The 16979-nt window shown below is 38.5% G+C and overlaps 1 protein-coding gene across 8 annotated transcripts in view; it reads left to right on the top strand.

Moving 5' to 3' along the window:
- Nucleotides 1–5790: 5790 nt before the first annotated feature.
- ptprz1b (protein tyrosine phosphatase receptor type Z1b) overlaps nucleotides 5791–16979 on the top strand; it is a 33472-nt gene continuing 22283 nt past the window's right edge. For 4 of the 8 annotated variants that reach the window (XM_043236817.1, XM_043236816.1, XM_043236822.1 and 1 more), the window contains exons 1-2: nucleotides 5792–6066; nucleotides 16647–16712. In XM_043236817.1, the coding sequence (XP_043092752.1) occupies nucleotides 6003–6066; nucleotides 16647–16712 (130 nt within the window). In that variant the 5' untranslated portion in view covers nucleotides 5792–6002. Of the gene's footprint in view, nucleotides 6067–16646; nucleotides 16713–16979 lie in introns of all 8 variants that reach the window. The other 4 variants (XM_043236819.1, XM_043236818.1, XM_043236815.1 and 1 more) reach the window with 2 other exon arrangements.

Below are 16979 nucleotides of genomic sequence, written 5' to 3'. Positions count from 1 at the left end.
CATATAAAATTGCTAAAACGTAAATTAAAATTCGAATCTATCTGTACATTTTTTGTTTTTACCCATGATGCTAATTTGACAATTTTTACAAATGGTAGCAAAGAAAAGTAATATCTGGCCATTGTGTGAAAACTTTTGAAAATGTGCTCTTGTTGTTTACTTTAGTTTACTTTAGTCTGCGATGCTGGACCTCCTGGCTCCAGGAGTTAATTAAATATCTCTTGATGCCACAGTAGTCCAAACTCAAGGATGTAAGAAGACAGAAATTGATGGAAAACAAGATGCTTGCCACTGAAGGAAGAACCCTTTTCTTAGGCTTTTGATCCCTTTGATCCCGTCCTCCATCACTGAGATAGAAATGAGTTTTAGCTGATCTCAGTGACTCATCGCAGCCATTAACAAACAGCAATTAATTGTGTGGGAATGTGAGTGAAGAAGTGAGACAGAGAGCACCCATTGTTCAGTGCTGAATATTAAAGAGAAAGATGAGCACAAACATTTGAGCTCTCGGATAAACCCTCAGCTGTTTCAAAGATTGCTTTCTTCCTCTGTAATAAGCAATCAACAACAGACCTTCAGATCCCGGAGGACTCCAGTGAAAAAGATGAAAATCTGTCGAATCAAATAATCAGACTGTTAGAGACCATGTAACGTGTTTACAAGAACAGTCGGTTCTGACCTGAGCAGATGTTTACTGCTGTAATCATTCACAAGCCACCAAAGCGCCCTAGTAACCACATGGCAATGCCCTAGCAACCACCAAAGCACCCTGGCAACAGCCTAGTGAAGCCATATTAACCTAACAATGTCTTAGCAACCACCAACGCACCCTAGCAACCACCAAAGCACCCTGGATAACCACCTAGTAACGCCTTAGCATCCACCAATACACCATAGTAACCACATAGCAACACCGTAGCAACCAAAAAAGCATCCTAGTAATCACCTATTAATGCCTTAGCAACCAACAATACAGTCTGGTCAAAAATTAGCAACCACAAAGCACCCTGGTAACCACGTAGCAACCATAAAACACCCTGGTAAGCTTCTAGCGATACCTTCACAACCACAAAGCACCCTAGTAATCACAAAAGTATCCTGGCAACAACCTTTTTATTCCTTAGCAAACCACATAGTAACCAAATAACAAATACTAAACACCCTAGTAACCACCTAACCACCTCCTAAAAAACCACCTAAGCGTCTTGGTAACCACCTAGTAATGCCTTAGCAATCACCAATACACTCTAGTAAACACTTAGCAACCACGTAGCAATAGGGAAACCACCCTGGTAACCACCTAGTGATGCTTTCACAACCACTGGTGTACTTGTAGCCACATAGCAACTACAAACATCCTAATAAGTCCACAGCAATTCCCTAAGGCGTCCTGGTAGCCGTCTAGTAATAAGATGAGTACACTAGTGGTAGATCCTCCAGCCTGAGCAGCCTGAGATGTGCTTCACTTGTGTTTACTTTGAAGCGCTGATTTTTTTTTTATCTGATGCTCTGCGTGTGTGATTATAGGTCAGCGTGGGGATGTTTGGTTTGTTTTTTGTCAGTTGCTAAGGAACTGAGATGTGGCATAAGTTGCAGTCGTGCATCTGAGTTTCAGCACCTATTAGCGATCAAAGTGATCTGAGTAATGTGCCGTGTTTTAATAGTTTAATAAGTGTGCCCTGGGGACCCGCACAGCAAATCATCACATTAGCATCCAAATAAAGACCTGACTTCAAACTGCTGCAGCTTGTGAGCATCATACTTACTGTATCACATGTCAAACATTCATTAATAACAGAACAATCATATGCACCGCTGGGATGCCAATTAGAAAAAGTACATCAAAGCATCTGTGCTTTTAATGAAACGTAACTAAAAAAATACAAATAAAATCTAGCAATGACAATTTAAAAAAAAAGTTATTTTTATTTATTACACTTTATGTAAATAACGGGAAAACAAAAAACTGAAACTATACAAATAAATGCAAATTCTAATTAAAGATTAAGGTAATATAGAAATTATATAATAATAATAATAAAAGTGCATCTGTCACAATATAATATAAAATTACAATTTTATAAAATAAAATATTATAAAAATTTATTTTATAATATAAAAAATAAAACAAATTATATGAAAATAAAATATAAATAAAATACTAAAATAGCAATAAATAACACTATAGGGAATTGCTTGGCGTTGTGAGACTCCTAAATTGTCAAGTCAATATAATTAATCCTTTTTTCTGCATTAATTAATTTCTTCTTTCCCCTCACTAAAAAACATGTCCTCTGGATGCCACAGACAGAGGGATTATGGGTTATGTGGACGGTGGAGCTTTTTGCCAGTGTGTGTGTTTAGCTTTTTTTTTCGTGTGATTAGAAGTCACACACTGTGCTTCTCCTTTTAGGCGAGTGTGTGAGTCTGCCGTGTTTCACTTTTTCATCTCTCTGAAGGGGACAGAGAGAGGGACCGTGAGGGACGGTGTGTTGTGTCAGAAGAAAAGCCCCCAGCGCTCTTCCTTTGGGCCCCTCTCTCTCTTTTAGACTCAAGGAGGCCTGATGTCACATTTCAGAGATTTATTTCAATGCCATAGTGTGCTGTGTGAGGGATGGAGTTCGTTTCATGAATGGCTTTTATCAAACCCCAGGGATGCTCATCAGCACACTGTTCCTGCAGAATAAAGCTTCATGCGACGCAGCGGTGTGTACAAAGTGCAGAAATGCTGCTATTTGTCCAGTGTTTTTTTAGGTTTCATGCTTGGGCATTGGATAGAAAAAGAATATATTTTTGAAGAACTGTCTTTCAGTGTTTTTGTGCTGAGTTTAGTGATTTGAACCACAAAGCACCCTGTTATCCACCTAATAATGTCTTAGCAACCCCAAGCGCACCCTAGCAACCAGCAAAGTGCCTTGCTAACCAGTAATATTTTAACACTACTAATACACCCTAGTAACCATCTTGCAAGTACCAAATACACCCTAGCAACCATAAAGAACACTAGTACCCATGCAGCAATGACCAAGCAACCACCGGAGCACCTCCTAAAGATGTCTTAGCAACCACCAATACACCCTAGTAACAATAAAGTACCCTAGTAACCATTCAGCAATGGCCAAGCAACCACCGGAGCACCTCCTAAAGATGTCTTAGCAACCACCAATACACCCTAGTAACAATAAAGTACCCTAGTAACCATTCAGCAATGACCAAGCAACCACCGGAGCACCTCCTAAAGATGTCTTAGCAACCCTAGTAACAGCAAAGCGCCCTGGTAACCACCAATAATACTTTAACAACCACTAATACACCCCAGTAACCACCTAGCAATGACAAACCAATTACCAAAGCACCCCATTATCCACCTAATAATGTCTTAGCGACCACTAGCACACCCTAGTAACAACAAAGCACCCTGGAAACCACCAATAGTAAGTTAACAGCCGCTAATGCACCCTAGTGCCCACAAAACACACTAGTCACCACCTAGAAATGATCTGGCAACTACTAAAGCATCTTGATACCACCTTAGAAACCACCAATACACCCTAGTAACCACAAAGCACCCTAGCAGCCACCAAAGTTCCCTTGTAGCCACCTAGCAACTGCATAGCAACCATATAGCAACATCCTACAATACACTGGAATTGCATCAGCAAGCTTTGCTCCACAAATCTAGTTTTTAACACGGTGCGCCACTGGTGATATGTATTAAAACTGATTTTTCTGGTTGCATAATGCACAAATTGAGAAGGCTGTTCATGATATGCAGATATGGAACCTTCAGCAGATAAATAAGCCCCGGGGGATTTTCATTCTAACGCCCCCTGTAGTGATCAGCATCGATTCTCAGCGCGCGGCAGGACGCCAGGAATATTGAAGCTGCAGCAGCACAGCTGCTTGTCGATACTGTTGATATCAAACGGTGGACAAATCATCTGCTTGATCCAGCCGGATAAATGCAAAGCCCAGCCGAGCAAGAAGAAACCTGAGGTCACGTGATGATGCTAATGCTGCTAACGAGCTGCTCTTTCTCTCACAATACAGATGCTTATCTGGAGTAACTCAATCCTCACGTGTGAAGGGAGGACCCTGTTTTCGGGTTGGGATTCGATCCGTCTCTTTTACTGAAGCTGATCATGGATTCTATATGCATCTGGCGGAAACTAAAGATGCTATTAAGTCAAAGTTGTCTGGGTGTTGCGAGTCACTGGAACTAATCCGGACATCCTGATTGGCTGACGCCCTCTTCCTCATTGCTCGTATGGCCGACGCGATCCCCAGTGCCGCTTTGCCTCTCGCTGACCCTCCGTCTTTCACATAGTCTCTCTTTTGGTGGCTTTTGTCCACCTCCCAGTGTATTATTGTCGTCCAAGCGCTCCCAATTAACAATGCCACTGCTTTTTCTGAAAAGACGAGGCTTGGATCTCCATCACGGGGTCAGTGTTTTTCTTAAGAGCCTTGAATGGCGGAGCACTTGGGAATAAAGGATGTGTACTGTTTACCAGTCGAACACAACGCAGCATTGTTGACATTAGTCCGGGCTCTCTCGAAATCAATCGTATTCGAAATGATTGCGAAGGTGCGTCGGTGCTTGCATTTTTCAACCGGAGGACCCTAGGGGCGCGTATCTCGAGCACATCATCAACAGGTTTTGTTGAGTCTAAACCGAGCACCGCAGACGTGTACAATGGGCTTCTCTGAATGCTGAAGGAGCTGTATCAAACTCCCCCTTATAAAAGCAGTCCAGCAAGTGAAGTAGGTGCCCTGCATAAATTATGCAAATGTAGCAGAAAGGATAACAACAGGGAGCGCAGAAACAGTGTGTTTCTCTGAGGTTCGGTACAAGCACAAGATTACAAATATTAAATATTCATAAAAAATGGAATACAAATGAAGGATGTTCCCGACATTCAGCATCACCAGTTAAAACAATACATGTAGTACCGCGTAATTAATTAGTAAAAATTTTTTACTTAAAAATGTTAGGGATTACTTTTATTTTTTCTGTAATTTAATTAGTTGCTTCTGATGTAATTGCATTAAATATTGTATCAATGAAATCTATAGTGTTAACATGTATGTATTTAATGTAAACTTTAAGTACTTTGGGCAGTTTTAGATTTTTCTTTTAAAAGAATTAAAAGAATAAGAGAATTATCTTTTTTTTGGCGTATATTATTAAGATGATCGAGGTTGCTTTGGAAATTAGAATGTAATTACTAATAGGTATAAATAAATACATTTTTAGAGAGAATAATTGGTACAGTAATCAAACCACACAGTAATTGTAATTAGTAGAAAATAATTAATTACTTTTTTAGTAAGTAAGCTCAACATTGTGCACATATAGATTCATATTACTTTAAATATTTCTGCATAAATTGCCAGTTTCTTGCTAGTACTTTGGAGAAACGGTCAAAATAGTAACGTCCATTTGTGCAAAGATTGAATTTGCGTTCATTTCGAAATCAAGTGATATTAACTCCACATAAAGCACGAGGAACGCATGAAAATATACAACATAACATGAACAACTCTTGTTTTTTTTTCAATCGGTCCAACAGGTGTCAACAGGCAGCTTCCCATCAAACCACGTACGCTGCAATGCACGCGCATGCACACCAAAAAAACACACAGCTCGCATGCTTTTTACATCTCACAAAGCATATTATAAAACGCGACCTTTACTTTTAATATCGTGTGGGGCGTCACTAACAGGGTTTCACGACCGCGCACGTCCCGTTATTCGGTCGGTAAACCCGTGATTGATTGCGCGCGAGACGGTGGAGCCTGTGGGCGGCGCGTGAACGCAGCGTCTCTCCTCTCGCGCGCTGTGGTCTTACAGTGAATGAAGCTTTAGCGTGGGAAAGACGAACAGGGTACGCGAAGCACTGACATGGATCCGCTGTAACGCCACTGCGATAGCTGCCACTGCGTTCTCAACAGACCAGCGTTCCCTCCACGTTCAGCTCGAGCGCGTTTAAAGCCTGAAGACGATGCGTCTGGTCACAGCCAAATCACATCTGTTCATCGCGCAGCTGTGGCTCATCTGTCACGCAGGTAACAAGTCATGCATGTGTCCTCAAAGATTCGGAGTGGTTTGGGCACGAATGCGTTGATGCGTAAAGTTGCGTGTATCCAAGAGCCTTATTTCCACAGGTTGTTAACGCATTTCTGAATGTTTTATTGATGAATGCATTGTTCTGATGGCAGTTTAGGTGACTGCCTTTAGTCTCAGTCTGTAAGACAATAAGCATTGCAATATTTGAATGTAGTTTGTTAAGCGAACGGATCAAAGGTTCATGAATCTGCTTTAGTAGAATTAATAATAATGTATATAATAATAACCTCATCTATCTATCTATGGATATATTTAATTATATATAGATATATAGGTCTCTTTTATATTTTATTTATTCATTCAGTTTCCTTTAGACTTGTTTTAGGTTGTTTTGGTTATTTTTTAGGTTGCTATGGTTACTTGTTTAGGTTCATAAAGCTTTTATAGAATGTCTTCTGTATGAATCATGCAGTTTTATTAATCATTTAAGTGAACTGGTGCCTCAATTCATTATATTTTGCATTTATGGTAATTTTAGTTACTTTTTAGGTACTTAAATGTTTGTAGTATTTTTGTAAAAAAAAAGAAAAGAAACAGCGTAACAGAGATTTAAAATGTTTCTAAATACATACGAAGTGTACTGGTTCAGGCTACCTAAATGTAATCGGTTGGATTTCTGTTGTATGCTGCACAATGTTTGGTTCAGCTTCACTCCGCTGTATAGGACAGACTTTGGCTCTTTGCTCTTGGCGCTCGATCGCCGATATGATGCTCTTTTAATCTTTCTGTCTCTGCTCATCCTGCTGAATTAAATGTAATTTGACATGGTGGGGGAACATAAAGCCCGCGTGTTTCTGACCGCATGTGTCTTCAGCCATCTGCATCTCTTGCTGGCACATCAGAGGTCTCTTTTCCCCAAAGTTGATCTCAGCGCTGTCACAATGCGCCATTGTCCCGTCTATTTCGGTCTAAAATGTTGCTGATCTAATGCAGAAGCGCAGTTATTCCCTGTCTGGGAGTTGCTGTGGTGTCACTCGTGTGTTCGTGTCGTAGATGTATGCAGAGTGCTGGTGCGTGTTAGACCCCGTTGTTGGATGTGATGGCAGGGGAAGCCCGTGTTTGTGCCGCTTTTGTCTCAGTGAGGCTCATTCACCATTAATGCCAGCAGCAGGAAGAGAGAGAGAGAAAGAGAGAGCTTCTGAGCAACCAGACGCGCGATTGATCGATTCACTCCAGGGTCATCCTGCCATGTATCAAAACAAAATAACCACAGCACGGGTGGTGATGGAGAAAATGCAGTTCGGCTGCTCTTTCTCAAATGAGTGACAGTGAAAGATTGATTTTCAGTGATTCACCCGCGCTATCCAAAGGCATTTCATTAGGAGACGTTAAGCGAAGACTGAAAGCGAGAGGCGTATCCAATCAGTTGTCACGCTTTGTAATCTGTTATGTATAATATAATATTGCATATTAGCCTTGGTTCCCATTCATAATAAGTTGATAAAATGTGTGATCTGTAGTAGTTTGCATGCGTTGCTGCGGCTTGCGAGACGTAATGATGTCTGCACTTTGACGTATCGTCTTGGAGTTATTGGAGATTTTGCGTGCTTCATTATATGCCTGCATAAAAAGCTACTGTTCAGACCTTCATGCGCTTTGATTTACTGGCATTTGGCACCAGAACCCTGAACTTTTCCAAAGTTACATGATCCCGGAGAGGCTTCGGAGAGGACTTATTTATTTAATACCTGTACAGTGCACTTTTGTGCATTACTTTTCTTGTTTTAATCATCTACATCTGGGTCTCAGCTGGTAGTTCATGAGTCCCAAAGCACTAAATATACACATTAAATCATAAGATGCTAATTATATAACCATGCCTAGCTATGATCACAGAGTTTTTTGTTTTTAAGGTTAAGGCGATGCATCTAATCGAATGCACTGTAAAAATGATATGATCAGATATGATATGAACAACAAGTCGAACAATTACATTTAAGATTTAAGATCTCAATTTCTAAAGTGAGTTTAATATAATTTAAGTTGAAATTGCATGAAGTTTTTAAGCCTAAATAGATGGAAATGTGCAAACTGCTATCATTTGGTAGAATTTTATCCAAAAATGCAAATAAAATACAAGCCAGAATGCATTTAAATACAACGAGAGCATTTAAATTGAAATTTAAGGGAGTTCGAGAAACCAAAATGAATAGTTTTACTATCCTGCCTTTATATTACTTATTTTACCTACATATTTTTCACATTTCCCGAAGCCAAACCCATTGAGAACCATTGCTCTATATAATCTTTTTCATCAATAAATAAATCCATGTTAAAGCCTCATTAATTATTGACGATTATGGCCTATTTAAAATTCAGCAGTGGTACTCTATTTAAGCATTTAAAACTCCACTCAGTTTGTGTACCGGGACACGAGTAAGTGAGATTGCCTGGAGTGCGTTACGTTAAATCATGTCCTTCTGATTTGAACTCAGTTCTAAGGGCAAGCTGTGCATCTCTTTCCGGATCGGAGTCCAATGCGTGTCCCCAGCACAGACCCGTGTCTGTTGAGCGCTAAACGGCTCCAGTTCGTTCTCAGCGCCTGTCTGTGTCTAACGCAGCCTCGGGGCAATATTGCTTGTACTGTTATGTCATCCTACAAATGGATGGAAAATTTACATAATCAGCGGAGGTGTTCTACAGTAGACATTCATGCGCATTGGTTTTAATCAACCTGAAATGTTTTGGGCTGAACTGGATGCCATTAGTTTCAGGAAAGTGCATTTTGCAGATTAGTTATATCCATACGGTATCTCATTTAAAGGATTTTTTTTGGAGAGTTTCCGCATAACGGAGGCCACCCAAGAGCTAGAGCAGTTTTTTTGTGATCAAAACAAATTTTGAGAAATATAGTTTGCTCTCCAGTAGATCATCTGCAGTGAATGGGTGCCGTCAGAACATTACAATAGTCCACACCGCTCCAGTACATCGATTCAAATCGGTGTGTTTGCAAGAAATAATTCTGTTACTAAAGGCATTTAAACACATATCGGGCCAAAATTCAAGAGAAAGTCCATTATACACTTCCTATTATACTTCCATATAACAACCCCTATTGTCATTTCACATTAAAATTAAGAAACATATTTGTTTAGATCTCTTTTGGACTGTTGTAGCTGATCTGTGCACATGTCACTTCTTACAAGCAATATTATAGAGGACTATTTTTTGCTGGTAGCAGTCGTTTATTGAGATGCTTGGACTCTCATTCTGACGGCACCCATTCCCTGCAGAGGATCCATTGGTGAGCAACTGATGTAATACTGCATTTCTTTAAATCTGATAAAGAAACATAGGATGGCTGAGTAAATTTTTATTTTTGGATGTACTGTTCCTTTAACTTGGGTCGAAACAACACACGGTTCTTTCTGGTCTGAAACATTCCTCAGAGAAAAGCTTTTCAGCGTTGGAGAAATACAATCTCCCGTAAAGAGGACCTCGTATTCAGAGCAAATCTGGCCAGAGACTGAGATGGCCAGCCGTCTTAATTTCATCCAATTTCCGTTGCGTTTTTCCAAGTGGTCGTATTGCTTCCTAGTGTGTGTGATTTAGATTAAAATCATCTGGATGTTTACTCCACGCTGAGTATCGTTTCCCACCGTCCGAAGTTGGTGGATGTTGAGTTGAAGAGCTTCTAAAGCCTTTAGATGTAAAATTAGCATGCTCTTCCCATGTGGGAATATTCCCGAGATATAAATGCAGTTTTTTGTGACCCTTTATTAATGAGATTTATAGCGAAATTTCACACCTGTCACAGACTACATGCTTAACTTAAGCAGATTTCTTTCTTGTTATTTTCACCCCGAAATAGTGTTGGAATTCAGAGAGAAGATTAGTTTTCAAAACCCATTTCTTGATTTTCTCTGTAAGCCTCCGCTGTTGTTCTATAGATTTTCTTCTGAAGTGTAAATGTTTAGAGAGCAGACGTAGAACCCGAAAATCTAAAAAATGGAGCGTTTGGCTTTTAATATTTATATTCTAGAAAGATGCAGCATTATTTAACGGAACGGTTCAGCCAGAAACAAAAAGTGGCTGAACATTTAGCCGCCCTCAAACCACCCAAGCTGTAGATGAGCTCGTTTCCTCATCGGAGCAGATTTGGGGAAATTTTACATTACCGTCTCACTGAAGAAATCATTATACTGGGTTATGGACTTATATTCTTGGCTTCACAAAACATTAATTGATGGAGTGGTGTGTATTGGACTCTCATTCTGACGGCACCCATTGGTGAGCTAGTGATATGATGCAAAATTACTTCTGATGAAGAAACCTCTAATTTATAGTGAGAGCCAATTATTATGCTAAACCACATTTTCCTTGATTACCTTGATTTTTTCATGTTCACTATGAAATAGCATTGAGTGAAGATTTGTTTGAGGAGCCCATTTCTTTATTCCCTCTGTAAGCATCTACAGTTTAGTGAGGAGATCAAATCTCTTCCTCTTGACCTCAGGATGTGGAGCTGGAGCTGTAGTAAACCGCTGACAGTGTGCTAAACTCATAAAAGCCAGCGCTCCGGCTTTGGCTCGGTCCAGCGGACGGACAGTGAGACGAGGAAGGAAAGCTTTTCCCTCTGTTAAAGAAAGATGGAGTCGGATCTGGCCTGGTGTCCGAGGCGATAGAGGAAGTCCTGGTGGCTGAGCGCCACCGGAGGTTCTGTCTGTTGTCAAGGAGTTTCTCTGGCATGTCCTAAGAGTGAATGGAGAGCGTCTCCTGCTCGGATGTGCTGCGATCAGCCCAGATAAAAGCACCGTGCGTAATGTATATTGTCAGGCACAGCGCTTGTTCTCGCTCATTCCCAGTTGTGCTCCTAAAAATAAAAGTTTCAGAAGTGGCCGCAGAAGAACCATTTAGGGTTCAAAGAATCTTACAGTGAACAGTTCTGAAAAACAACATTCTAGTCATCTAAATTAAATATAAATAACATATATGACAGGTTTTAACTAAATTTAAAAAGGTATCAAACAAAACAAAAATGTAAAAAAATATATTTGGGGGGGATTTGTTTATATATAAATATTAATATACATAAATATCATATGTATTTATTTTTCCTTGTTTTAATAGTTGAACATTTAGTATAAATGTTATGAATATTTCTTTTAATAATAATATAATTTTTTTATATACATTTATTTGAATTTTAACATTTGTGTCGTTTTAATAATTGAACATTTACTGTAAATATTTTTTTTTCAGACTGATGTTCATCTCCTTCCTTACGGAGCCAAACTGTCTTTATATGAATCCTGTCTTAAATATGAACTCTTTTCTAGGTTAATGAAATTTACTAGCTATGCAAAGTGAAAAGAACTTTATTTTCTCATCCTGGGTCAACGGGGAAATCCTACAAGAGGGCCAAGGATATACGAGCCAAGGATGTTTACAAAAGTATCCTGAAAAAAACTTTGCTCGAGTATAAGAAATCCCACAACAGCTACACGGCCTTGAATTTTTTTTCTTTTCGCCTGTTTCAGTTTAACTTACAGAGAACAGTCATAAAGACAGATTCATTAGTGAAAGTTGTAATGGTGAATCTTGGGTGTCAGGGAAGGTATAAACCCCAGCTGTTGACTGGTATTACTACCTTCAGCTGCAGTGAGTGTGTTCTCACGCGGACCGCATGTCACCCTGCTGCAACAGCTGCCACAGCCTGCTGCATTGTGGAGTTTAGGAGTATATACAGAAAAACGTTCCAAAAACGTGCTAGCGACCACTCGGCAATACACTGTAGCAACCACACAGCAACGTTCCAAAAACATTGTAGCAACCACACAGCAACGTTCCAAAAACAATGTAGCAACCACACAGCAACGTTCCAAAAACATTGTAGCAACCACACAGCAACGTTCCAAAAACATTGTAGCAACCACACATCAACGTTCCAGAAACATCGTAGCAACCCCACAAACAAAAAATGCAAGTGCGTTCACATTTTTTCATCAAAAATGTATAGGATTCTGTGCATTCTGGTGGTCATGTGAATTCTGCATAAAGCTGCTCGGTATACATCTCTACAATCACTGACAATAGGCCACGGAGATTTTTTGCGCACATTCTTTGTAGAATTTTCAGTTGGATCATTTGTGAAGTCTGTGGATAAAATGGCCATCTTTCACCCTCTCCCAAAATTCACAATTTTATTTTCGGATTTATTTTAAGATTATTTGTAACTTGTTTTGTTTTATTGTAGCTTACGTTTTCTTTCTTTTAGAATAATCAGGTTTGGAAAAACATGCCATTAAGTAAATGATGACAGCATTGATATTTTGTTGTTTTTTTTTAAATGGATATTTACCGCCCTTTTTTTTCTTTTGTGGAACGCAAAGGAGCTGCCATTGACTTTCACAGTATTTTTCCATACTATGGGAGTCAGTGCTTCCTGTCAACTGTTTAGCTACTCAATATTCTTTAAAATATCTTCTTGCGTGTTCAACAGAAGAAAGAAACTCACAGGACTTGAATGACGAAATGATGACAAAATGTTCATTTCTGTCCGAACTGTCCCTTTAAGTTCAGATGGAATGTATTTGACGATGTTCTGTTTCCTCAAATCGGTCCTATTATAGCAAAGCTTTAAAGATTCTTCTGTCTTCAGTTATTTCCCCGCTGGCTGTTTTCCAGCCCTTGACCTTGGGGATCCAAATATACTCTGCCTTTCGGAGCACATGTCATAATTCAATTATGTGTCGGTTTGAACAAGTGTGTGTTGTGACTTCAGGCCATGGCTCTTCTCCGTGTCAGACAGGTGTTCTCCATCATGGGAGAGAATGTTCACATCCAGGCCACGGAAGTTATTTAGCAGCGGGGCGAGGAGGGGACTCGTGTTTTTGTTCTTGACGTGCTGGCCGTCTTCCCCGAGACTTTTCTAATCCTCTCATGTATTTGAATGACTCTGGAGATGTTTACGGAGGGCCATCCATTTCCTGCGAGAGCGTTTCCCAGTCCAGAGACCGTAGTAAACAAACTCTTCAAACTTCGCACTCAAAGACTCTTAATGTAAAGTTGGAAAACGTTTATAAAAGCACTTTGTGAAATCATGTGAACACTAACTAAATAGATATAGTCAGAGAGCAGCTTTTACATAGGTAAGCGTTCTATATTAATTTTATTATTATTATTATAATACAAAGTGATTACATAATACGTATTGATTACATTTTGAGAACAACTTCCACTCATGTAATCATTTTATTTTTCATGTTATTATTATTATTATTATAAATTCTTTTTAATATATTAAACTATTACATACATATTTTGAATAGCGCAATCTCCAATCGTGCAACCAGTTTATAAATTAAACGTATAATAATTATCATATGAAATGATTGCAGGTTTGTTAAATTATTACATATTCATTAATATATTAATTACACTTTTTTAAAGCAACTTCCATTATTAATGCCATTTTTATATTTTATTTTAATACTAATTATATGTGGTAGTACAACAGTAATAATAATAATCTCCGTCAACAATAATAGTAATAACTTTTCAGTGCAACTTCCAGTTATATATATGAATATAATATTTCTATTTTAATAATTGTATTCAATAAATATATGCAATATTGAATATTGAGAAAATATTGTAAATAAATGAAAATAATATGTTATTATTTATTAGTTATTATAATAATACTTATACGAAATGTTTACAAGATTGATATATTTATATTCATGATAAATATTTAAAATAAATGTAAATATCTCATGTATTAAGTAGATTTACTTTTAATTAAACGTATGGTTGCTTTAAATATATTGATTATTATCTTGATCGTGATAACTCATAGATCAAAATTATGTGTTTCCATAGAAACACATCATTTCCAGACATGACTCTCATAATCACTGTAATTTGGATGTGCTTGTGTAGAAATATCTCATATAATAGCTGTGTTTATCTGAATACTGAGTCGTGTCACTTTCTTTTTTCTCGTAGTGAGCAGTGGGAACGTGAGGGGTCCGGCGAAAGGCTCGTTTTATTGGTGATAGACTCATTAACATCAAACTGTGAGCAATTTTAATCTAATTTGCCGCAGGCTTTTCTCTCGGTGCCTGTGAAATGGAGCCAAGCCAAAGAAGCTCAGCAGCTTTAGTGGAGCGCAGGTCGCTGTATGATACTGTTCCTGTGAAACGAGACGAGCAAAAGAGCTGCTTCCACTCGCGGTCGGATCGCCCGGCCAACCCGGATTTACTCCACGCTGCCCTCAAACACAAAGAAGAAAACGTCTTAAACAAATGGGTGTATTATCGTGTTTTACCACAAGAATATTGAATGTGAATAATGTGGTGTGGTGCACTGAGTGCTGCTCTTCAACCGTTAAACCTTCAACCTTGTAGCAGTTTTGAATGGCACAAAAACAAAAATACATTTAAAATGAAAAAAAAAAAAAAAAAAAAAAAAAAAATATATATATATATATATATATATATATATATATATATATATATATATATATATATATATATATATATTTATTTCTATTTTATAATAAAACCATTTTAATATGGAACTATTTTATTCGATTGTTTTATAAATATGACATTTATTTCAATATCTTTGATAAAATCATACATATAGTCATGTAAAGTGTTTTAATGTATATTCTATACACTTTTAAAAATGTAGATTTTTAGATAAAAATTCTAAAATAATATGCAACAAAATATATTATAACATTAATTTATTTTTATTATTACGTATAAATATATATATATATATATAAATGGGATATTATTTATAAATATTATATAAATATTACATATAGCAATATATTATTATCGTTTATATGACGTAGTGAAAATTATATTGTAATAAATTGTAATAGTTTGTAATAATTATACAAGTGTATATACAATGTAAAAGTGCACATTATGTATATTTTTATATTATAAAATAATTTATTAATAATTCTTGTTCATTTTTTAGAAGTATAATTAAGTAACGAATTGGTAACTATAATTACTGTTATAAAAACATATGATCAAATCTTCAATAAAAAAATTCTTTTTTGAGAATGTTGTACAAAACATATTAAGACAAGGTTTTCGGCGGTAACCCTTGGACCGCAGTGGTGCTTGTGTTTTTGAAAAGTCTTTCAGAACAATTTGTGTCTGACTGTTCTTTGTATTAATGGCTGTTCTGTGGCAAAAGTCCTCAAAGCCTCTATTGTGGCAGCGGCTCTCGGAGTAATGTGCTCTGAGAGGCAGGGACGGGACCGGCTGTATTACACACAGGACGGGTCAGCGCTGTCAGGTCAGAAGGTCAGACTGTTAAAATGCTAAAATGCTCTTTAACTGATTTTTACATGCTTCAGTGGTTTGCAGCCTCTTGGAAAGACGTTCTACATCTGATCTGACTCTTGGGCTTTGTGTCTAGTTTAGTTACAATCTGGCACATGCAGCTTTTTTCAGTTTTGGACAAACTTTTCTTTTAAGTCCCATCAAAACATTTGAAGTTGTTGTTTTTCGGAGGTCATGGCTGTAATCCGGACACAACTGTGTGTGTTTGAGCTCATGTGTCCTTTCATCTCCACTTTCCCTTCTACAGCCGTGACACGTGTGTGTTTTGATGTGTCTGGCAGGTGTCCTTAAAGCCACACACACACACACACACACACACACACACACACACATCAGACAGTGCTCAGTCTGCTGTACAGTGATAATAATGGCCTTTCCGTCATCACGCTTTAATTTACAGATATTTATACTGCAGTTGAGTCAAACAGGAAAGACCGCTTTAGTCCGATAACATCAGTTTAAAAGTATAACTAGCTGTAACACCCTAGCAACCACACGGCAATGTATCATATATCGAATGCAGCAGCAACACAGCAATGCACTTTATAATCCATGCATTACATGTACTATTTAAGACACACGCATAGCAACGCCTTAGCAACCACATAATGATGCACTATATTGCTTTTCAAACACCTTCCAACCACATAGCAACGTCTTAGAAACCACATAACAATGCATTGTATAAACAACTTAAAATGTTGTACCACCCAGTTCATACCACTTAAAACTCCTTACCAACCACATAGCAATGCCTCAGCAATCACATAGAAATGCCCTATATATCACTTAAAACACCTTAACAACATAGTAATCCACTATTATGGGCTGTGTATCATTCAGAACGCTAAACCAACCACATAGCAACACCCTAGCAACCAAGTAGCAATGCACTGTTTATACTATTTAGAGTAGAGCTCCTTAGCAACCAGACAGCAATGCATTAATAACACTTTTTGTGCAATTTTGCTGTGCACCTTTGGGAAATCAGCCATAGCACCCTTGCACCCTAGCAACCACAGAGCACCCTAGCAACCACCGAGCACCCTAGCAACCACCGAGCACCCTAGCAACCACACCCTAGCAACCACAGAGCAACACAATCCAATCTACAAAAAAAAATCAATTTAGACCGGCGTGTTATTTCAAGGTGTCTCTGAATGTTGTGTTTTGTGACTCCAGCTTTCCTTCTCTTTCTCCTCCAGATCTGGCCGCGTCGTACCTCAGAGGTCAGCGCAGACTCGCCGAGGACGTCGACTGGTCTTACACAGGTGGGTCGAGCCGAACAAACGCTCTTATTGTGCGCGTCTCAGCAGACTCCGGTGTGGCACAGCGCTGGCTTCAACCCAAACACCTTAGAAAGCTTTTCTCCTGTGAGCCAGAGACAGGGATACGCTAGCAGACGGATCAGTGTCCGTTCTCCATTAGAGTCGACCGCTGACCCGCCGGTGCTGGAGATTAGCTGAGAGTCTGAGACACTTTAAGACACTCAAGACATTCAAAAGAGTAAGTGACATTCAGGATTGTTGGAGGGCTTT

The sequence above is a fragment of the Puntigrus tetrazona genome, chromosome 4 (assembly GCF_018831695.1).
Source record: "Puntigrus tetrazona isolate hp1 chromosome 4, ASM1883169v1, whole genome shotgun sequence".
NCBI lineage: Eukaryota > Metazoa > Chordata > Actinopteri > Cypriniformes > Cyprinidae > Puntigrus > Puntigrus tetrazona.
The sequence above is the reverse complement of the archived record's forward strand: the minus strand, read 5'-3'. Positions and strand labels throughout refer to the sequence as shown.